Below are 24,885 nucleotides of genomic sequence, written 5' to 3'. Positions count from 1 at the left end.
AATACTTCATAATATACACCTTTTGTGTAAGGCATAATGTACACCTGTTGCGTAAGGTCGCAATGTGTCACCTCTCTCGTGCAGCTTCACTGGTTGACTGTGTGTGGATGCCACCATCACTGGGTTCATTTATCTTGTGCAGCGTTTCTCGTATCGTTTGTGTTTGTACGTTTGGGATTCTGTTGCTGTGTCTCGTGTAATAAATTATTTATTTATTCGTTAAGAAATTGTGCGGTTCTTGTGTTACCACCATTTTGCCACACTAACGTTTTCCACAAAAGAAGTACAGTAATTCTTTCTGGGAATATTGGTATTTCTGGCAAGATAAATTGGTAATAATCCTGAGTAATAACCGGCGTGGTGACAGACACCACCGGAATACGGGCCTATGTTAACCATTCGGCATGGGTCCAATGTGGAACCATGATAGTTCGGCTATCGTTGGTGTTTAAACTCCAGCGAGGTCGATAACCACTTCATTATGGTTATGCCCTTTTGGGTGTTCATTGTTCATGCGACAATACATTTTTCATAAGAAAGGCCACCTGCTGCTGAAGCCCTTTGTTATACCTAGACAAGACAAAACCACTGGTCAGCTACTTGGAACATATGTTCGATGCGAGCAAGTCACGTGCACTCTGTCTCTCCACAAGGATCAGTAAACTACCCAAACTACTTCTCTGAAACACCACAAGAAGAGGAGCAACCCCTGGAAATCTTTGGCTTCACTATCTGCCATAACTTGCTGTGGGAGGATATTACCAAACTGGCATCTGAAGTGAATGACGTTTGGCTTTTCTCCATGTAGTCAGGTTCACTATGTTTTTTCGTTCAAAATCATGGTAGATTAGCAAACCTATACATTTTTGGAAACGTTATTACATGGAAAATCTGAAAATCAATGTTTACATTTGCCAATTCAGACCAATTTGATTCGACCAATTCGACCAATTCCATTCGACCAATTCGACCATTCGACCATTCGACCAATCGCTTCGATCGACCATTCGACCATTCGACCAATTCGATCGATTCGATTCGATTCGATTCATCGAATTCGATTCGATCGACCATTCGACCAATTCGATTTGCCAATCAATTTGACCGACCTTTGCTTGTGTGGAACGGACTGTGAAAACGATGCGGACTATATTGTCGGATACGACACACAGGACAGTGATGACGAACTCTAAATGGCATATTCTGTAATCGTGTATGTTTGATGCCATTGACTGCCTGTGTATATTTTGTCATCGACTGCCTGTGTAGATGTGAAGTTATACTGACTGCATGTGTATATATGATTTTGCTGACTGCCTGTGTATGTTTGGTGATATGAATTATTGTGACACATTTCGATGTTATTAACTGCCTGTACAAAATGATAACATGTATTTGATTATGCAACTTATCGCGAATATAAAGACAGTATTTTGCAATTCAAAACCTTTGATTCGTGTCTTGCCATTCCCCATAGCACTAATTTGATACTTTCATTGGATTCCTTGTCCCTGAAAATATAGGTTTAGTATATTTTTAAAAGTTTTTAGGGTAATTAGAGGCAGAAATAGAACAAAATATGTATTTTACAGTGGCCATTTTGAAAATCCAAAATGGCCGCCATACAGGTATCTCTCCAAATGTAAACATTGATGTTTAGTTTCCTTATGCTATAACCTTTCCAAAAATGTATAGGTTTGCTAATCTACCATGATTTTGAACGAAATATAATTTATTGACATAGTGAACCTGACTAATGGAGCTAATGTATTACTGCGCCATATGGAGGTCATCACAGTGTACAAGGCATCATCACAAGTGTACAATCACACTGTACCACGGCATAAATTGGAAAACCACATTTACAAGCTGGCCTCCAAAGCCAGTCGCCGACTGGGCATCCTCCGTCGTGCGAAGTCCTTCCTTGGCACACCTGATCTCCTCACTACATACAAGGCTTTAATCCGCAGCTCAATGGAATACTGCTCTCCCCTATGGGCTGGTGCTCCTGCCTCACACCTAGCTCGGCTTCACGCTGTTGAAACCAAAGCTTTCAGAATCATTGGAATCTCCCGCGATGAAGCTAACTCCGAGGGCCCACAGAATCTTGTTTCTCACAGTCTGAGAGTCCTTCAGGTGCTTTTTTGCAAACTCCAAGCGGGCTTTCATGTGTCTTTCACCGAGGAGAGGCTTCCGTCTGGCCACTTTGCCATAAAGCGCAGATCGGTGGAGTGTTGCAGTGATGGTTGTCCTTCTGGAAGTTTCTCCCATCTCCACACAGGATCTCTGGAGCTCGGCCAGAGTGACCATCGGGTTCTTGGTCACCTCTATTACCAAGGCCCTTCTCCCCTGATTGCTCAGTTTGGCCGGGTGGCCAGCTCTAGGAAGAGTCCTGGTTGTTCCAAGCTTCTCCCATTTAAGAATTATGGAGGCCACTGTGCTCTTGGGAACCTTCAATGCAGCAGAGATTTTTTTTGTAGGCTTCCCCAGATCTGTGCCTCGATACAATCCTGTCTCTGAGCTCTGCTGGCAGTTCCTTCGACCTCATGGCTTGGTTTTTGCTCTGATATGCATTGTCAGCTGTGAGACCTTATATAGACAGGTGTGTGCCTTTCCAAATCATGTCCAATCAATTGAATTTACCACAGCTGGACTTCAATCAAGGTGTAGAAACATCTCAAAGATGATCAAGAGAAATGGGAGGCACCTGAGCTAAATTTCAAGTGTCATAGCAAAGGGTCTGAATACTTATGTAAATGTGATATTTCAGTTTTTTTGGTTCACGAGTTAACAGAGTGACCACTATATTCGTCATGGGTGTGTGTCTGTCTGTCTGCCTGTCTGTCCGCAGCATAACTACCCGATGATATCATCCGATCTTGATGAAGCTTGGGTGGGAAGTTGATGTCATGATCTAGTTGTGGCCTGCCTAGAGCGGGCGTATTGCGCCCATTGTGGGCGGAGCGACGCCCAAAAAAGATGTCTTTTTAGGGGGTAATCGAGTTCAAGCTACATCTTCTCCGAGGGAGTTGGTGGAATCTGACAGGGGTTTCGGTATGTGGTTAGGCCAGTGCCTAATGTCATGTGTCTAGCCCCCCGGAGCTCGATTTTTCATTTTCGCCCCAGGGTCAAGGTGACATGGTCACGAAATTTATAAAACTCGATTTCTGATGGTTTTATTACATTGTTCGCTTCCTGATAGGGTGAAATGTCGTACATGATCTTATATTATCACATACATCATGAAATACAAGTTTTCCAACAAATTTCAGAATCTTCCTCCTTTGACCTTTGAAGGTCACAAAGGTCAAAGTTTCAAAGTTGTCGGAATCGAACCGAATTTTCGGTATTGTGTAGCTAACTAACCTCATAACTGATTATACATTATTTTCGATCTCATTTCAAGGTCAGTAACCTTCGTTTTGACATTTCCGGGCCTGGCCTGTCCGGGCCTGTTTCGGTTATAGTCTGTCCTTTGTCATTGAATATCGCTCGCTCGTGAACCATCGTCCTCTCCTGACTTGTCTTTTAAATAACTTTGCAAAACTTTCTAAAATCCTGTTTTGTCTTTGTCATTATGGGGTATTGAGTGTAGATTGATGAGGGAAAAAATGAATTTAAACGATTTCAGCATAAGGCTGCAACATAACAAAATGTGAAAAAAGTGAAGGGGTCTGAATACTTTCTGAATGCACTGTAAATATGGCCTTACTCCTGTCCTCTCCTTCCTCTACCTTTCCCAAGCCACCCCAGGTCATGCACATTTGTATCTTCAACAGACCATCACCTGCTCACCCTCCCAAAGATCAAGTTGGTTGCCCACCTGCATTCATTCTTCTCCTTATTCTCCCAATCGTGGAATTGCCTCCCTGTGTCCATTCTCTTGTCTTGTCCTCACTTCCTACTTTCAAATGTGCTGCCCGTCACGAACTCATCCACTTACCCATGTACCTCCACGATCTCTATTAACCATCCCCATTCTTTCCCAGTCTGTTCCTCTCCAGACCATTGTTTCTTTGTTAATTTTCCTTTCATCAAATTGTGTATGTCCAACATGCTACTCCCCTTCCCCAATATCCATGGTGGTAAACCTGCTGCCCTTTGTAGTTGAGTTCCTCCATGAGCCTGGAGCCTTGTAGAATACCAAAAAAATCCTGGGAATATTCTTCTCTCAGTTATAAAATAAATGGAGTTTTATTAACCTTTTTACATCATTTTAGGATGTATAATCCCATTTGGTACTGGTATGGTAATATTTATGACCAGGTGATAAACATAATCACATTCATTTCCCTGTGATATGCATACAGGGCCAATTGTCTGTATTCTACTGTCTGCCTTGCATTATTTGCTCTGCTGAAGTGGTATCGGCATCATTAGGGCCTGCCTGCCCATATATATTCTAGTTATTTAACAGAATATTTCAAATTGGCATATTTGCAATTCCATAATACCTCTATTTTTTATGTTGGATAATATCTCTTTCAGCGGCATCACATAGGACACTGCAGGTTATCCTGCAGTAACAAGCAGGCAAAAAAGGACTGTTATTGAGGAATTCCTACTGGTAGCAACAGTGAAAGTGTACAAATCAAAAAATTGGTTTGGTATAGTTAGTTATATTTGAATTATCAATGGCGGTTATAATAATTGCCATTCGTGTCACCAATGCTTTAATTTGGATTCACTTTGTTGGTCAAATTCCGTTGAACGTTTTTTGAATATGTAACATTTTTACTCCAAGGAAACGACATGTTGTGCATCAATCATAGGCTGTGGACCTTTATAAGATGGAGTTTTCCTCCTGATGTTCGTGTGCAGATAAGAAGGTGTTTGGAAAACAGGAAGCACTGACGTTCTCCTTCACGACGAGCCGTTAGCGAGCCAAGTCTCCCCCGGCCGCATCGCCCGCGCTCTCCCGCAGTGGCCAGTTGTATGAGGGAACCTGAATGCAGAATGCAATTAAACTGTAGTTCAACGTTCACGGTTGAATTAGAGAAAATTTATAACTTTCTGTGTAAGTCAGCTTTGACAATCGAGGATAATCCATTTGGCATCTCCCCTGGCCACTCAATGCGAAACATGTTGCTCTGCTGACACAAATCATATAATTAATTAGAACACACATATGAGATCAAGACCGTCTCCTTGGATGTACATTCTATCTGTTACAATATAGAACCCCACCCTTCTTACAAGTTCTCTGTAATCAAGAGTCAAGGTAGACCAGTACTCTCACTAGCATACATCCCCAGATAGTGTACACAGGTAGCACCATTTCTCTCATCGTTAGCCAGCAATGTTTTTCTCTTTCACCAAGGGTGCTTACAATAATAACAGGAGGTCCCCTTTGACTGGGAGAAACCATATTGTTGTGGATATGAGAATGGTTTTTTTTTTTTGTTGTTGTAGTGTAAATTGTTGTAAAGATCACCCTCTGTAAAATGCAATGATTCCTTGTAAATACCTCCGTAGTGTAAAGGTCAAAGGGCGTCTCGGTAGTTATTCCATAAACACCACATTGCAGGACCCGATAAAACCCTTGTTCAGTAGCTTATATCTTATTATGTGTTTTAGAGTAAGGCTGTGTCTCCCATTAATTTAAATACTCCATTGCACCGAGTGAAATAAGAGTAAATTCCCTTCATTCCCATTCCCAAAAACCTCCATTTCCCCTTTCGTCATTGCCAGGCCTCAATTGCCATTGCCAATTACATCCCCTCCAATTGCCGCCATTGACCACGAGGCAGGGTCGGAGAAGAAGGGCGTGTCTCCACCTCGTCATAGAGGGGAGGAGTGAGCCAGCCCCGAACAACCAACCGAGCAAGAGGGGTTTGGTTTGAGAGGGCGGAGGAAGAGCGTTTGGGGGAGGTTCGCAAAGGTTGAGGGGCGGGGCCTATATAACCCGCTGCGGGGCGTTCCCCAGGCAGATTAGACAGAGAGAGGAGACAAGCAGATGAGCTTTTACAGAGGAGAGACGAGTACAAAGGAAAGAGCTGGGTCGTCAGCAGAGATGCGCTTTTACTGAGACGAGAGATGCGCTTTTACTGAGACGAGGAGATGAGTCTGAAAAGAGAGGTCCATGACAAGAGCTGAGTTGGTCGTCAGGGGTGGTCAGTGGTTGCGTTGAGTGGTTGCGTTGGAGAAAGAGTGGTTGGACAAAGAAAGAGAGAGGAGAGAACCCGTCACGCCAGACCCCCCACCAGCGCGTCGGCTCCGACCGTGATCCGACCCGTGATCCGACCCGTGATCCCGCGCACACGACAGGATCGGTGGCATCAGCGGCCGTCGAGGTCCAGCCCGACGTCCCGTGCGGGATCAAGCTCCAGCCAGCTCCGTGCCGTCCTCCCCCTCCAGCCACACACCTCCTTCCAGTCAATCCACTCTGCAATTCCCCATGTGAGTCGTCTTTGTTTGTTCTGTCCTGGGTAGTAACTAAGTCTGTATAAGCTAGTAATTTTCACTGTGTCACCTGCGTCTCATGTCCCTGTACATAATCGTGACTGCTCCTTTTTGCTTGTGTGTGTAAATAATAATAAATCCCGTTACTCTTCTGTACGTCTTCTTCCTCTTTGCATTCGGTCGCTTTAGAGTTTTCCCGATTGAGTAGCTGTGGCGCGATACGGCCAACGTTTGGGTAAATCGGGTTTTAGTCAGGGAACAACTGTTCGGCCGCGGTTACACCACCGCTCGGTAAAAATAACATCTAATCCGCGGACCGTAACAATATTATCAAGTAAAGTACCAAGAGGAGTTGTTGAATGGGCTTTCTGAAGATAACTCGCGTCTGAAGAAATGAGAAAAGTAGTCATGGTCCATGGGATTGTATAAAAATCAAGAATCCCAGTAAGGACCATCATAGGATGCATTGAAATGTTTGAAGTCAAGGTGCATGATTACACCAGGGATCACTTTTAAGTCCTGTTCTGTTTGTAATAGTGATGGTAGAATTGATGAAGAATGAAAGGTTGCGATTCACATGTGAGTTATTGTGTGCTGATGACTTCACACTTGACAATGCCAAAGGGAAAAACAAGTAAAAGAGATGTTTAAAATAATGGAAAAGTGTCATAGAGAAGAAAGGTTTACGAGTCAACATCCTACGATAATAAACTGATTCTCAGCATATATGTCTGAAAATCATAGAAAAAAACACGGCTGGGTCAATCTCCACTAGATTTTGCATTAGTGTTAGCAGTATTCGGGGTCAGGCCATGGGCACACAACCCACCCCATCCCACCCACCCTGTGAGGGGGGCAGAGGCGACTTGTGATTTTAGCCTGTACACGTGCCACAGTGCAAGTGGTTTACTGACCCCTGCCGCAGATAGGAGAGATTATTGGCCACGGTACAAAATACATTTGCCCTACCTCCCCCACTATCTCCCGCCCCCCTCCTCACTCATCCTTCCTCCCCCCCACCCCTCCCCCATCCCCCACCCTCCAGGCTACTCCCTACCGGAGTGGGTGTATCTAATAAACAAAACTAAGGTTATGGCGAGTGGAAAACAAGAAGAAAGGAAAGAAAGCGGCTCATGGCTTTGCACAATATTCAGAAAAGGAGCTGAACAGAATTCAATTCCATGCAGGCAGTATTAGAGATATGCAGTGGTGTCACTGGACACTTGGTAATAAAAGCTGGGATTTTCATATGTAAATGATGCGAGGATCATCATTTTGAGAAAAAAGATGAACAGAATGAAATGCTCTGGAGCTCAGAATTAAATTTAGAAAATGTGAAAAGTTTCTGTGAACTCGAACACATGATGGAGGAATCAGAAGGAGCAGAATTAGCCATTTGATCAGGAATAAAGTCAGCATAGAATAAGTGGAGACGATTATGTGGTATCATGAAGCACTGAAACATTAATTCCATTATGTGTAAAAGTTTGAGTAGCCTGTATCAGACTGGTATTGATGTATGGAAGTGGAATGTGGGCAATGCCGATCAAAGATGTAAAAAGAACAGAGATGAGAATGATACGATGGATAAATGATTGTCTTGGAAAGAAATTATTCCAAGCTCAGAAACCAGGAAGAGATTAAAAATCAATGAGAGTGGAGAGAAAAGTAGGAAGCGGAAACTTGGTTGGTGACGGAGATATGCACAGATCAAATGTCCATACACACCAGCAACGATTATTACATATTTATTAATAGGAGAAGAGTTAGTTGGTAAAACAAGAGAATACGATAGCCGGCACCAAAAGACATCAAGTTACACAGCCAAGAAACACAGCATGACATCCAATGATCTCTTCTGCTGTCTGAGTTAACTTTGGTTATTTTATAGTATTTTGAGAATAATGAAAGCAGGGTTGGGCTGTCTCTGAAGCCGCAAGAGGTAGGGAAGATGGAAAACAGAGGCCGAAGAAACTGAGACATTCAGGCACCAATTCACATCTGTTTAACAGACCTTAAGACATAAGCACCATGGAAAAGGAGTCCTGACATTCCACGATAAATGGAACCACAGCTTCATGGTCTTAAGAAATACTATATTTCATCTTTGCACAGATAATTATCAATGTAAACTTTATTCCTGTAAGTCTTTCTAAGCATAGTGAACACACAAGTTCTATAATTCATAATGTAGATTACTGAAAGGTTTATAGCTACGTATATGTTTTTCATTTTATTAGCATTCCATATTCCAAAGATTATAAAACTGCTGTGCATCACGATTTGTATTGTACAGCAACACCCATGTTCCCTAGCTATCCTGACATTGAGCAGAGTAAGAACAGATTTGAACAGGATGCAAGTGATAACTCACCTACTCCATAGAAGAGGGACGTTTCTACTAGAATCAGAAGTCCATGCGGACTTCTACATCGGTATGGTCATGTGCAAAGGTCAGAATATGTAGCTATAAAGAAAGCAATAAAGCTTGTGGTGGGAGGAAGAAAGCAGAGGACAGCCAAAAAAAGACCTGGATTGAAAATGTCAAGAAGAATATGGAATTTTTTGTCTGAGTGGGTGCTCAGCACATGCCCAAGTTTGTATCCAAGGTAAAGTGCCACTTGGTTATTCTACATGATGTCAAGTTTTCTTTACATCCTAACACCTGCTTTGTGCACATAACATATTTGTACATTGTGCAATGGATTATATCCATCTCTAATTGGTATATTATTCGTGTTTGGGCTTCGGAACATGCCTCGCCTTTTGCACTTCGTGTACTACCACCACAGACAGCTTGGTGGCCTATAAACAACTGACAAGTAAATGCATGTTCCTTGACCGTGCTTTCCTCCATCTGGCCATCAAGTATTACCAAGTGGAACATATTCCTACATTAACCCAAGCTTTGTTTGCCTGCCTTTGCCCAGGTTCATCACTCACCTTCATTATTTTGCTCTTTCTTCCCCACCTGTCCTACCTTTGTCGATGAAATTTACCTTCTCCTTATAGTCCTTGAAGGTGATCACTCACCATTATCTCGGTTCAACACTGTCAACTACCCATAGTTTGGTTCCAAATCATCTCAAATTGTACTTTTTTTTTTTCCATGTCCACCTGGATTCCAGTGTGTGACCCGTTCTCCATTAGATGTCTTCCTCTTCCATTATTGTCCAGAATCTACAGAATGGTTCCTTATACAAAATCTACAGAATGGTTCCTTATCCAAAATTTAATGCATTTTTAATAGCATTTATGAGACAAACCTTGACGAACAAAAGTCTGGCTGGTGTCGAGAAGAACATCACAGCCTTCCACGATCATCCGCTCTACGGCTAGGTTCTTCCTGATGTTCTCTGTCTCACTCACCTCGTCATGCATAATCCTGGTGGTTCAAGAGACAATCGGTAACAATTGATTCAGAACTCGAAAATTGAATCTGTACTTGACAGTGAATGTCACCCTCAGAATGAGAAGACAAATTAAACAAAACCCTATAATCTGAAGTAGACACATTATAATCTATACACATAGTTAACTGTATGGAGAGTAGGCGTTTTCTATACAAATGAGGTTGAATCCTACATCTTTCTTTAATGAGACAGTTATGCATGTAATTGTTACTCTCAAGTGCACAATGACTGATTAGCTAGGCCTGAAGCTCCATCTTCCAATCAAGAGCAAGATCCCAAACAGAAAGTCATGTTAAAAATGCTCAAATCACCCAGTCACAGTAGGTCCAATAAGCTCCTTACAATATAAACTAGAGCGAAGTCGACGGCATGCCATCGCAAATCCCCATGCTTCCCACCTACAGTGGTCTGCAAAAGGTATTCACTGCCTACCAAAAATGCTACATTTAAGTAAATTTAATCAATCAATCAATATTTCACAGCCACTTATGACGATGGGTGACACTGTAGCCATCTGTGCCGTTTGTCACGCTGCCGGGCTGCCTTCGCAGCAACAGCAGCCTCTGCAATCAATGCACCCTTTCTAATAGCTGCTCTCCAGCTTTGCCTTATTTGTGTCAGGCCATGCCAGCTCCCCTCAATATTGAAGATCTCTAGGTGTTTGTGGTATTTGGAGTTACATGAATATTAATGAATGCATGATGAACCGGAAAGGATGAGGCGTAACCGGTGGTGACATGTACGAGCTGTGGCGAGAAGTGGGGAAGGAGACGCCATTAAATGTTTGAGCTGGAGAACCTGTGTGTGGGCTGTCATTTTTATACAACATATTGGCAACGAAGGTGGGATGGCTTACCTTGCTCTTACACCACCTGCTGCATTCCTACCGAGTCCGGGTGAGCCTTCCATACCTTTTACCTCATGGATGCGCATGTTCGAGAACTTCATGCTGACGGTAAATGATGACGCACTGATGCGAAGGAGTGCACATTGCTTATACACTGCCTAGGAGCTGAAGGGCAGCGTTTATTCTATACTCTACCGGTTGCTGAGGACACGTACTCTGCTGCTCTCGCCGCATTAACTTTTCATGTTTCATTAACAATTTTGGCCTTTTTCATGCCAAAAGTGAACGTTGTTTTCGAACGATATAAGTTTCGTCAGTGAGAACAAAGACCGGGTGAATCGACTGCTCAGTTCATTGCTGCTTTATGTGAGATTGCGGTTAATTGTGAGTTTAGAGATCTCTCTGATGAAATGATACGAGATCAGCTCGTGGAAAAAACCCTTGCAGCTCGCATTCGTGAACGTTTGCTTTTGGAACCAGAGCTTACACTGCAGAAAGCCCTTGTAATGGCAGGACAAATCGAATCAGCCATGGCGGACGCGAAAGCGATTACATACGGCACGTCAACATCCTTTCAGGATGTAAATACAATACCAGCACGTACCAGAGCGGCTAGAAATAGCCTCTACGTCCCAAGTAACATCTGCTACAGTTATCAAGTTCCTGACTACAGTATTCAGTCATGAAGGAAACCCACAGGAACTTATCTCTGACAATGGATCTCAGTTTGTTTCAACTGAGTTTGAAACATTCCTGCAGGAAAGAAACATCAAGCACCGCCGTAGTTCTATATTTTACCCACAAGTCAATGGGGAGATAGAACGCTTCAACAGAGTGCTTAAGGACTGTTTACATACTGCAAACCTCGAAGGGAAGCCCTGGAAATCATTCGTACCTGACTTCTTGCAAGCGTATCGAGCTACAAGACATGCAACAACTCATCAGACTCCTGCTGAACTTCTACATGGACGTATACTGCACACCAAGTTGCACATTGGGGACTGTCAAATCAGCGTACCTGCTGCAAGACTCGAGGATGTGAGACGCTGCGTTCAACAGAAACAAGAGAAGTCTAAACGATACACAGACAAGCGCCGGGGAGCAAAACCTTCCACCTTTCAATGTGGTTCTTTCGTGTGAGTTCGGAAACCTGGACTTCACAAGAAAGGACGAAACAAGTTTACCCAACCTCTCAAGATCATTGAACAGAGAGGTCCTGCTACCTACAGACTCTCAGATGGGAAAGTGTGGAATGCAATTCATCTCGCACCTGCAATTCAGATCCCAAATGGACTTGCTGCTGAAATTATGACAGGTTTTGAGAATTATAGTGCACACAACCCTGTCCAACAAATGCCTCCGCAAGTTATTACCTCAGGTATTCGTCGTGGGACCAGACATCGTCGAGCTCCTGAATGGACCAAGCACTTTGTCATGTGACATGTTTACTTTCATTTACATGCCTCCTATGTTTTTTTTGTTTTTCGTTACCAGTTGTTATCTTCACGAAAAAAGGAATAATGGGATATGTGGTATGGTGATTCAGTATTCATTATATTTACCATCAATTACATGCTTACTATGTTCTTTGGTTTTTTTCATTATTAGTTGTTATCTTCACAAAAAAGAAATATGTGGTATTGGGAGTCACATGAATATTAATGAATGCATGATGAACCGGAAAGGATGAGGCGTAAAGGGTAGTGACGTGTATGAGCTGTGGTGAGGAGTGGAGAAAGAGACGCCATTAAACGTTTGAGCTGGAGAACCTGGGTGTGGGCTGTCATTGTTATACAACAGTCTTCCTTGATGACACCCTTCCAAAATTTATTGTGCCTGCCACGTGGGCAAGTTCCAGTCACTAGTTCACAAAAAGTTATCTTTGGGAAACGATGGTCTGGCATATGATACGTGACCCAGCCACCTTAGTCTTGACGTCCTCAACCATCATGCTTAAGGTTGTTATGTTGGCATGGGCTCGGACTACCATAATGATGATCTTTTGCCACCAGTGAATATGTATAACGTGGCGTAAGCATCTCTGGTGAAACATCTCCGGCTGGTGTAGGTGTTTATTTAGGGTAGCACAGGTGTCACTACCACATAACAGTATTGCCAATATGACATGGTGGTATACAATCAACTTGGTGTTGAGGGGTAGACCTGAACGACGCCACACTCGACTTTTGAGTGAGTAGAATGGGGATGTTGCATTGGCTAATCTCTTCTGGATTTCACCATCCAGGTTTCCATCACTGGTGATCATGCTTCCCAAATACACAAACTTCTCTGTTGTTTTTAATGCGGTATCTCCAAGAATAATGGGTATCATCCCAGCTGATTGTGATGGTTGGTGTGGTATCTCTATTGATTATTTACTAATTGCCAGTCCCCACCTCATGCAAGCATCAAGCAGGGCATCAATAATGTTATGTAGTTCCTCCACCTCCACTGAGTCAAAGGCCTTAACCAGGTCAATGAAAACAAGGTGCACGTCCCTGCCTCTGCTCCCTACATTTCTCTTGCAGTTGTCTCAAAACAAACATCATATCTAATGTAGACTTGACCTACGCGGATTTCCGCTGTGGGTCTCTGGGTGGACTTCTTCTATTAGGGGCTTTAGGCGATTGAGTACCACTCTAGCAAGAACCTTTCCAGCAACCAAAAGCAGGGTGATAACTCAGTATTTTCCACATATAATAGGACACTTCTTTTTGTACAAAGTGATGATGCTACCATCTTCCCATTCCTGAGGAAAGCATTCACTTTGCCAGATACACAGAATGAGCTGATGGACACCTGAATAGGGCAGGTACACCTTTCTTGAGGATCTCAGGTGGAATGCCGTCTACTCCTGGGGCTTTTCAATTGGCCATCTGCCTTATGGCTTTGATCAACTCATCCACATCTGGATCTACTGCCAGTTCATAGAGGATGGGTCTCTGTGAAACCCAATTGATGACTGACCTGTCAACATCTCTGTGTTGATTAAGCACGGTCTTGAAATGTTCTTCCCAGCAGTTGAGAATATCTTGGAGTTGGGTCAGGTGGTCGCCAGTGGCAGAGTTTTTGGGTTGGAGCCCAAGAGGTCTCCTCTATGATTGGAACTTGATGGCTTTGAAGAAGTTTTGAGAGTCATGCTTCTTTACAAACTAAATTTATTTGGCCTTGTTTATCCACCACTGATTCTGCAATCTTAGCTCCCGCTGGCATAGGTGCTTGATCTGCTGGTAGCGGACTCTGGTTTTTTTGGTGTTTCTGAGGCCAAAACTCCTGTAAAGGCCTTCCTTTTCCTGTCCAGGAGACTCGGTATGGCTTCATCATTTGAGTCAAACCAATCCGTACTGCTGTTATGTTTGGGTTCCCAGCACTGATTTAGCTCCATGTGCTGTACATAATGGCTTTAATGGATTCCCATTGTTCAGTGTAATTACGGGTCAAGCTTTTTTGTAGAATCTCAGTTAGAGTTGAAGAAGATTTTTGTTGCTTGGCTGATGCTTGCAGTAGAGCTACATTAAGACGTAGGCTGCATTGTTTCAGATGCCGCCTGGTGGAGCAATGGACTCTACACCTGGTTCTTGCATACACAAGCTTGTAGTCTGTCCAACAGTATCACTTCTACGGACATGGCAATCATAGACACTGGTCAAATAATGTCTCTTTACAATGACGCAATCAATCATGTGCTCTACTTGTGATCTTGGACGGTACCAGGTGGTCTTGTGTACATCTGCATGGGCGAACATGGTACTTGCAATGGAAAGACCAAAGCGGGAACACAGACCCAATAGCATAATCCCTTGGGAGTTGCAAGTATCAATGCCATAGTGGCCCATCACTTCACCCCATGTACCTGTATCTTTACCAACCCATGCGTTGGACTCTTTCTGTTCGGAGACTTCATCTTTAATGAAACGGAAAACCAAATACTGCATTGTAGTCATCAGAAAGAACCAGAAGAAGTAAAGAGCAAAGATGGAGTCATCAGGAGGAACCCAGATAGGATTCGGGTTTCAGCCGCCACTCCTCTACTCTCTAATGTCTAATTGATACTTCCCTGAGAGCTGGTTGTAGAAAAAGATTTTCTCTTCTGACGGGCGTTTAAAGGTTGGAGCATAAGTGCTTCTTACTGTGATGTAACAGTTTATTTTAGTCGCAGGTCTACAAGAGCTTCGTGTTGCTGCTGTTGTTACCTCCACCACCGAAGGTGGTTGGAGGTTATGTTTTCACCCCTGTCTGTCTGTTTGTTTGTCTGTCTGTCCGTGAACAAGATACCTCAAAAAGTTGTGGATGGATTCGGACGAAATTTGGCAGAGAGGTGGTGTTTGTGACAAGGACGAAATGATTAGATTTTGGTGAAGATCCGGATTGGGATTCGGCTAGTAGAATTTTTAAAGTGATTCTTCACCATTGGGAGATTGGACCAAAAACGATACATAGCAGGATATCTCAAAACGTTGTGGACGGATTCAGACGAAACGTCGTGGATAGATTGGGTACGTGACAAGACCAAATCGATTCGATTTTGGTGAAGATTTCAATATGGATTCGGATACGAGAATTATTTAATCTTTAAGTGATTCTTCACCATTGAGTGATGGGGCTAAAACCGATACATAGCACAATATTTCAAAAGGTTATGGACGGATTTGGACAAAACTTAGTGCACAGGTTGGGTGTGTGACAAGGAAGAATCGATTCGATTTTGGTGAAGATTTGAGTATGGATTCGCATACGATAATTATTTAATTCCTAAGTGATTCTTCACCATTGATCGGACGAAAAGCGATAAAGAACATGATATTTAAAAAGTTAAGGACGAGTTTTGACTAAACTTGGGGGATGAGATGGTTAGGTGACAAGGACGAATCGATTCTATTTTGGTTCAGGTCCGAATCCAGATCCGGCCTATCAGTGGGATACAAAACATAAACTGTTCAGCCTGGCGGAGGTATGCGCTCTACAGAGTGCCGTTCTAGTTGTTGTTGGGGTTCTTGTTGGGGTCGATTTATGAAATGTGCACCCATTGGTCGGACAGCTGCCGGAACATATCCACTTCTGTCACTTGACTCCACCCACCATAGTTCTGAAACAACTTCATATGGCCACCATCTTATTTCATGGTGGGCTTAATGCATTATAGGCTGTATAGGCCTCGGCTGATTATACACTTTCCAACTTTGTTGCGTCAGATTTCAAATGGCTTTGTTTGGGTCGAGTGTTAAATTATTAGTAAGGTTTAATCAAGCCTGTATGTGCTTCCCTAAAAAAATAGCGTTTGTAATTTTCAACGGCCCTATATTGGTGTTAAACAATCCCTGACCATGTGACAAATCAGCTAGTTCTGAAATAACCGTGTGGAAGCCGACATGACTGAGGTGTCAAGTTAATTTTTAAATAGCGCATTAAATGTGCGTTTCCTAATCGCGCTGTTCATCTTTTAAGAGTGCTTCCTCCCGTGTAATTGCTGTAATTGGATGAAGATTACCGCACTGCGAGTTCAGTGACTAAGCAGCTAGCTAACGCTTGCCAAGCCAGCCCTCAGTTCCTTATCAACGGTTTTGAATGGAGTGCTTGATTGAATGCTTAAACCACTTGGGAAGCACTCGAAGAAACGTGGTAACTGAACACACCCCGACGTTCTTGAGGCTCGAGTCTAGATCTACTGTAATCTATATACCCCACCGAAGAAAATAACATAACCATTCCAGCCACTCCTGTTCGGAATGGGTGCACAAGTTGCTTGAAACCAGATATGTCTGTCCGTCAGATTCGGATTCGATATTGAACCAAACCGTGAAGACCCTCGGAGATTAATTGCATAATACTTTCAACAGCAAGGATGAGGGAGATGAGTGGGCAGAGGAGACGATAAATATATATTTTGTGCCACAGGTTATGACCACAGTGCAGTCATTCTTGTTTATAGAGTTGAACATACATTATTCAGGAACTGACACCTTTCCAGCTCACAACAGTTTCTCGCCTACACCTTGTTAGGGCAACAGTTACCCCTTCCAGTCTTCTCTCATGCGCTCGGCAACCAAGTAGATATAAACATACCCTGTATCTTCGAACTCTCCTTGGCCAGGAATTCTCCATTCACTCAGGCCAGAAGTGTCTAAATGCAACCTGGACAGTTATTGAGTCACCAAACTGAGTGGCGTTCTTAAGGTTTGAAAATTAAACAAAAGGTTTGAATACTTATACAACTGAGAATCATCTGATATTCTCTGTTAATTCAGCTTAATCACATTTTATCTAAGTTCTTTAACTTTATCACTTTGGAGTAGTTTATGAAGACTCCATATATTAAGTTTGATTTGAATGCATCATGAAATAAGTTCAAGTGGCATCAAAATTTGAAACTTTGGAGGGGTCGGGGGTGAATACTTTTGCAGGCCCTTGTAAAGCATAGTTGAAAGATGGCAAAACGTTCCACCAGGAATGACCTAATATCAAGCTATCCTGGTGGAATGTCAAGCTATCTTTTAATTGTCTTGTTTTTTTAGTTAAATTTTTGTTTCCCGTCTTGACACCTGTGACCCTAACTCCCCCACCCCATGGGGCATGAACCAGGCGTAAAATCAAAAAAATCGTGACATATTTCACGTGTTCCCAAATGTTGATTGCATATACAGTATATAGTTTCATGAAAAAATGTTTTAAAATGTGCCCGTAAATTACATTTTTTTGATTTCTGACCGTTTGACACACAGAGCCAATTACCATATCCCGTCATTTTTTCAAAAAGCATGGGGATAACTGAAACATAGTGATTAGATGGACAATTAAATTCACAGACTTCTGCAAATGAAAGACATTTACCTGGAAAGCTCTTCCAGCTTGGACTTTGCAAACTCCAGACTTCTTCGCTCAATATGTTCAGGTGGTGTGTGTGCTAAAAGCTCATGAAGGGTGACGATGTATCGAGGAATCTGCCAGAAATGGGATAAAGCTGTTAAAATACAGGAGGCATTCCGCTTTCGGATAAATAACCACTCTGTGAGTAAATACACCTCCCTCATTGACAGATTGACAGAAAACATGTTGAGAGCTGGGGCGGGTAACACGTGTGTCATTTGATATATTTATTTTGTATGTAGGGAGTAGACAGATTTTACGATTTTTTAATTGGCTTTGTGCGTTCATACCTTACCAGTCTTGTCTGTATTGTCCTCTGGCTGAACCTTAACGTGCAGTGATGAAAATTAATATCCAATATTGAACGGATTGTATTCACTTTTAGAGAATTTGTATTCACACTGCAGTGTGAATACAAATTTAGAGGGTTTTTTAGAGTGCGTTTCCTCCTCTCCTTCTACTGTTCCTTTTGTTCGGTTACGTCCTGATCCATTACATGTTCTAGCTCTTGCACGAGCCTCCACTTGTATGCAAAAATATTTTATAACGTGCATCCAGGGAAGTTCCTCAAACTTTTACGTCAAAGGATTGGTGGAACACATGACCGTTTCGTATCACATACGTTGGTATTTAGGCGTTTGTTCATGTAGACACAGCAAAGGTCAATGCTCGAGTGTGACCTACCTGGAACATGGGGTAAGTGATCAGCGTGTCTAGCGTGCGGCCTTCGCACTCGGTGCGTGCCTCGTACTGCTGGAGCAGTTTATCAAAATCCCGGTTCTGCTTGCAGTTGGCCAGCACCTGCAGGCTGAACTGATGATTGCGCACAAACTCTTGGTAGATGTTAAGCATGGGCAGCAGGATGTCAAAAAGGTCAGCTGGGGTCAGTGGACGGCAATCACGCAACAAAAGATTAATAAAGGACATTTGAACTTTTGACCCCTGTAACGAGTTAAAAACAAACATTAATGTGTTTCCCTGTAGGTTATGTACCTGTTCACCTATGCTACAGACTACCACTGCAATAATCAGGGAAAAAAAACAGGTGGAAAGGCACCGTATACCTTCACGGATTTATAACGGGGCGAGTTAAATCGATGTATATGACTGCTTGGGCCTATGACTGCTTGGGCCTGCACTTGGGCCTATGACTGCTTGGGCCTGCACTTGGGCCTATGACATCTTGGGCCTGCACTTGGGCCGATGACTGCTTGGGCCTGCACAAATTTCACAACATTTTAAGGGTTTGCAATCATGTTGAATGGCTTGAAGGGCTTTTATCAAGAATGGTAGAAAAATAATTTTGGTACAAAAGACGTTTTTCAGAGCCATTGTCTTTCCTTTGTTTTGGTGCTGCCAACATCTGGCATTACTCCTGCTCCTGTGTCTCGGTCTGCCTCTTCACGCTTGACCTTTCCCCTCAGCACTCCATCCTCTTTGGCATTGTGACGCCAACTCAGCTAGCGATGACAGACACACAGGCCCGTACTGTATCTATATAATAGTGCACGCAGCCACCTCGTGTACACTTCAAGCGTTACTGTTACTGTAACTCATCGTAGCAGATACATTTTAACCACTCTACCAAACACTCTCTCGTGCTACGTCATCTTCGTTCAACTTGATGCTCAAGGGTAAGGAAGACAAATATATTGATCCTCCTTGAAACTTTGGCAGCTTCTTTTCATTCTTCATCGGCAGCTGTCAACCCGGTGCTTCTCTTCCTGTCCATTCAAAAAAAATCTCCTCTAAATGCTTGGAAAATAGAGTTTTTCACTCGGCCCAGAAATGAATTGGGTGTTGCTGCGTTGTTAGGGTTAGGGTTAGGGTTAGGGTTAGGGTTCGGGTTCGGGTTAGGGTTCGGGTTAGGGTTCGGGTTAGGGTTAGGGTTAGGGTTCGGGTTCGGGTTAGGGTTAGGGTTAGGGTTAGGGTTAGGGTTAGGGTTAGGGTTCGGGTTCGGGTTCGGGTTAGGGTTAGGGTTAGGGTTAGGGTTAGGGTTAGGGTTCGGGTTCGGGTTAGGGTTCGGGTTAGGGTTCGGGTTAGGGTTAGGGTTCGGGTTAGGGTTAGGGTTAGGGTTAGGGTTAGCGGGTGCTGCTGAAGCTTCAGTGCTGCTGAAGGCTGGGTTTAGTAAATGAACGAAACCTTTCATTTATTACCACAACAAGGAGCCTTCTCCATCGGTACCCCCAGCCCTTGCACATTACACTTCAATAACCATTGCAGAAAATACCAACCCTCCCATGGTAGGAAGTCAGAATGAGAGTGAGGTCTTACCCAGGACAATGGTCGGCCAGCTCGCCATGCGTGCCTTTAAACCTTGATAGAAGATTTGGTGCAGAAACATGATGGTCTCGCTGTAATGATCAAAGTAAGGGAGATGTTAGATGTGGCGACGTATTGATGTACTTCACCTTTCAAATTCATTCATCCATACACAGCAGCTAGGTTCGTGATTGTCTTATCTCTGGGGGCACGACAATGCCACTGATGCAATCAATACACCTGTAGATCAATGCAAAATGTAAATTTGCTCAGGGCTCCAGCAAGTGATGGCCTACTCTTCTTGAAAGGATATGTGGGATCTAGCACCCTGGCTAATTGTCATACTAAAAATACGGCCCACCCATCGATGCGACTCTCTGCCTGCGAAGCACCGAGGTGAGCGTCTATCATTGGGTTGGAAATCGACCCTCCTGTAGACAACTCAAAAGGTAAATAAACTACCTGTGAGATATCCTACCGGCCGCTTCTTCACTTCAACAAAGCATCAAAATAGCAGCAATCACAATGATCACAGAGTTGCAGGGTGTACAAGGTTTAGCAAATACATTTTGAACCAAGATATACCATTGCTCAAGGAAACGTCTTTTCACCATAAATGGCTTTTTGTTCCTTGCAAAATCGAAGATTTTTCAAGTGTATTGGTCGGTTGCGTTTGTGGTTCCGTCTGTTTGTTACTTGCCGGAAAATTTTTTCCGGCAAGTATGTTGATCTGTTCGTTTGTTACTTGCCGGAAAAAATTTTCCGGCAAGTATGTTGATCTGTTCGTTTGTTACTTGCCGGAAAATTTTTTCCGGCAAGTATGTTGATCTGTTCGTTACTTGCCGGAAAATTTTTTCCGGCAAGTATGTTGATCTGTTCGTTTGTCTGTTTGTCTGTCTGTTTGTCTGTTTGTCTGTCTGTCTGTCTGTTTGCAGCACTGCGTCTACACCGTTGCACGTAGAATCGCCAAACTTTGCACACTTATTGGTCTTGCCCTGGAATAGACTGTGCCCAATTGATGACGTCATCGGTGACGTGGTTCGGCCGCCATCTTGGAAAAACCGAAAAACTTTGCACCTCTATATCTCCGAAAGTACTGAACAGAAAAAATTGAGACATGGCTCATTGTAAAGAACTCTCCATGGGGAATAAAATATGTTAATGATGACGTCATATGTCACGTGGTCGGCCGCCATCTTGGAAAAACGGCAAAACTTTGCACCACGAAATCTCCAAAAGTGCTGAACAGAAAAAATTGAGACATGGCTCATTGGCTCATTGTAAAGAACTCTCCATGGGGAATAAAATATGTTAATGATGATGTCATATGTCACATGGTCGGCCGCCATCTTGGAAAAACGGCAAAACTTTGCACCACTATATCTCCAAAAGTGCTGAACAGAAAAAATTGAGACATGGCTCATTGTAAAGAACTCTCCATGGGGAATAAAATATGTTAATGATGATATCATCGGTCACGTGGTTCGGCCGCCATATTTGTTCTAAATGGCCGATAAAAAGTACATTCCGGCAAGTCCTCGGTCTCTGACCGATTTTTCATCTGTTTGTCTGTTTGTCTGTCTGTCTGTCTGTTTGCAGCACTGCGTCTACACCGTTGCACGGAGAATCGCCAAACTTTGCACACATATTGGTCTTGCCCTGGAATAGACTGTGCCCAGTTGATGACGTCATCGGTGACGTGGTTCGGCCGCCATCTTGGAAAAACCGAAAAACTTTGCACCTCTATATCTCCGAAAGTACTGTACAGATAAAATTGAGACATGGCTCATTGTAAAGAACTCTCCATGGGGAATAAAATATGTTAATGATGACGTCATATGTCACGTGGTCGGCCGCCATCTTGGAAAAACGGCAAAAATTTGCACCACTATATCTCCAAAAGTGCTGAACAGAAAAAATTGAGACATGGCTCATTGTAAAGAACTCTCCATGGGGAATAAAATATGTTAATGATGACGTCATCAGGCACGTGGTCGGCCGCCATCTTGGAAAAAACGAAAAACTTAGCACCTCCATATCTCCAAAAGTGCTGAACAGAAAAAATTGAGACATGACTCATTGTAAAGAACTCCCCATGGGGAATAAAATATGTTAATGATGACGTCATCAGTCACGTGGTCGGCCGCCATCTTGGAAAAACAGCAAAACTTTGCACCACTCTATCTCCAAAAGTGCTGAACAGAAAAAATTGAGACATGGCTCATTGTAAATAACTCTCCATGGGGAATAAAATATGTTAATGATGATGTCATATGTCACGTGGTCGGCCGCCATCTTGGAAAAACGGCAAAACTTTGCACCACTATATTTCCAAAAGTGCTGAACAGAAAAAATTGAGACATGGCTCATTGTAAAGAACTCTCCATGGGGAATAAAATATGTTAATGATGACGTCATCGGTCACGTGGTTCAGCCGCCATATTTGTCCTAAATGGCCGATAAAAAAGTACATTCCGGCAAGTCCTCGGTCTCTGACCGATTTTTCATCTGTTTGTTTGTCTGTCTGTCTGTCTGTTTGCAGCACTGCGTCTACACCGTTGCACAGAGAATCGCCAAACTTTGCACACATATTCGTCTTGCCCTGGAATAGACTGTGCCCAAATGATGATGTCATCGGTCACGTGGTTTGGCCGCCATCTTGGAAAAACCGAAAAAATTTGCACCGCTATATCTCCGAAAGTACTGAACAGAAAAAATTGAGACATGGCTCATTGTGCAGAACTCTCCATGGGGAATAAAATGTGTTAATGATGACGTCATCAGTCACGTGGTCGGCCGCCATCTTGGAAAAACGGCAAAACTTTGCACCTCCATATCTCTGAAAGTACTGAATAGAAAAAATTGAGACATGGCTCATTGGAAAGAACTCTCCATGGGGAATAAAATATGTGAATTATGATGTCATCAGTCACGTGGTCGGCCGCCATCTTGGAAAAACGGCAAAACTTTGCACCACTATATCTCCAAAAGTGCTAAATAGAAAAAATTGAGACGTGGCTCATTGGAAAGAACTCTCCATGGGGAATGAAATATGTTGATGATGACGTCATCGGTCAGGTGGTTCGGCCGCCATCTTGGAAAAACTGAAAAACCTTGCACCTCCATATCTCCAAAGGTGCTAAATAGAAAAAATTGAGACGTGGCTCATTGGAAAGAACTCTCCATGGGGAATGAAATATGTTGATGACGTCATCGGTCACGTGGTTCGGCCGTCATATTTGTCCTAAGTGGCCGATAAAAAAGTAAATTCCGGCAAGTCCTCGGTCTCTGACCGATTTTTCATTTGTTACTTGCCGGAAAAGATTCCGGCAAGTATGTTGATCTGTTCGTTTGTTTGTCTGTCTGTCTGTTTGTCTGTCTGTTTGTCTGTTTTCAGCACTGCGTCTACACCGTTGCACGTAGAATCGCCAAACTTGGCACACATATTGGTCTTGCCCTCTAATATACTGTGCCCAAATGATGACGTCATCGGTCACGTGGTTCGGCCGCCATCTTGGAAAAACCGAAAAAAATTGCACCTCCATATCTCCAAAAGTACTGAACAGAAAAAATTTAGACATGGCTCATTGTAAAGAACTCTCCATGGGGAATGAAATATGTTAATGATGACGTCATAGGTCACGTGATTCGGCCGCCATCTTGGAAAAACGGCAAAAAAATTGCACCGCTATATCTCCAAAAGTACTGAACAGAAAAAATTGAGACATGGCTCATTGTAAAGAACTCTCCATGGGGAATAAAATATCTTAATGATGACGTCATCAGTCACGTGGTCGGCCGCCATCTTGGAAAAACGGCAAAACTTTGCACCACTATATCTCCAAAAGTGCTGAACAGAAAAAATTGAGACATGGCTCATTGTAAAGAACACTCCATGGAGAATAAAATATGTTAATGATGACGTCATCGGTCACGTGGTTCGGCCGCCATCTTGGAAAAACCGAAAAAATTTGCACCTCCACATCTCCGAAAGTGCTGAATAGAAAAAATTGAGACATGGCTCATTGTAAAGAACTCTCCATGGGGAATCAAATATGTTAATGATGACGTCATCAGTCACGTGGTTCGGCCGCCATCTTGGAAAAACTTTGCACCTCTATATCTCCGAAAGTGCTGAACAGAAAAAATTGAGACATAGCTCATTGTAAAGAACTCTCCATGGCGAATAAAATATGTTAATGATGACGTCATCAGTCACGTGGTTCGGCCGCCATCTTGGAAAAACCGAAAAACTTTGCACCTCCATATCTCCGAAAGTGCTGAAGAGAAAAAATTGAGACATGGCTCATTGTAAAGAACTCTCCATGGCGAATAAAATATGTTAATGATGACGTCATCAGTCACGTGGTCGGCCGCCATCTTGGAAAAACGGCAAAACTTTGCACCACGATATCTCCAAAAGTGCTGAACAGAAAAAATTGAGACATGGCTCATTGTAATGAACTCTCCATGGCGAATAAAATATGTTAATGATGACGTCATATGTCACGTGGTCGGCCGCCATCTTGGAAAAACCGAAAAACTTTGCACCTCCATATCTCCGGAAGTGCTGAACAGAAAAAATTGAGACATGGCTCATTGTAAAGAACTCTCCATGGGGAATAAAATATGTTAATGATGATATCATCGGTCACGTGGTTCGGCCGCCATATTTGTTCTAAATGGCCGATAAAAAGTACATTCCGGCAAGTCCTCGGTCTCTGACCGATTTTTCATTACTTGCCGGAAAAATTTTCCGGCAAGTATGTTGATCTGTTCGTTTTTTGTCTGTTTGTCTGTTTGTCTGTTTGTCTGTTTGTCTGTTTGCAGCACTGCGTCTACACCGTTGCACGGAGAATCGCCAAACTTTGCACACATAATGGTCTTGCCCTCTAATATACTGTGCCTCAATGATGACGTCATCGGTGACGTGGTTCGGCCGCCATCTTGGAAAAACCGAATAAATTTGCACCTCTATATCTCCGAAAGTACTGAACAGAAAAAATTGAGACATGGCTCATTGTAAAGAACTCTCCATGGGGAATAAAATATGTTAATGATGACGTCATATGTCACGTGGTCGGCCGCCATCTTGGA

General features: G+C 43.1%; 1 protein-coding gene across 1 annotated transcript in view; it reads right to left on the bottom strand.

Moving 5' to 3' along the window:
- The window catches only part of LOC137413128 (ras-specific guanine nucleotide-releasing factor 1-like), a 152,909-nt gene that overhangs the window by 87,978 nt on the left and 40,046 nt on the right, over positions 1–24,885 (bottom strand). Inside the window, exons 5-9 of the mRNA XM_078772681.1 lie at positions 19,801–19,880; positions 18,211–18,404; positions 17,491–17,600; positions 9,669–9,787; positions 4,782–4,945 (exon numbers count right to left, since the gene is read on the bottom strand). Coding sequence (XP_078628807.1) covers positions 4,782–4,945; positions 9,669–9,787; positions 17,491–17,600; positions 18,211–18,404; positions 19,801–19,880 — 667 coding nt within the window. The remainder of the gene's footprint in view (positions 1–4,781; positions 4,946–9,668; positions 9,788–17,490; positions 17,601–18,210; positions 18,405–19,800; positions 19,881–24,885) is intronic.

Source organism: Myxine glutinosa, chromosome 2 (assembly GCF_964187855.1).
Source record: "Myxine glutinosa chromosome 2, kmMyxGlut1.1, whole genome shotgun sequence".
In the NCBI taxonomy this organism is placed as follows: domain Eukaryota; kingdom Metazoa; phylum Chordata; class Myxini; order Myxiniformes; family Myxinidae; genus Myxine; species Myxine glutinosa.
Note: the sequence above shows the minus strand (reverse complement) of the source record. Positions and strands in the feature narration are given on the sequence as shown.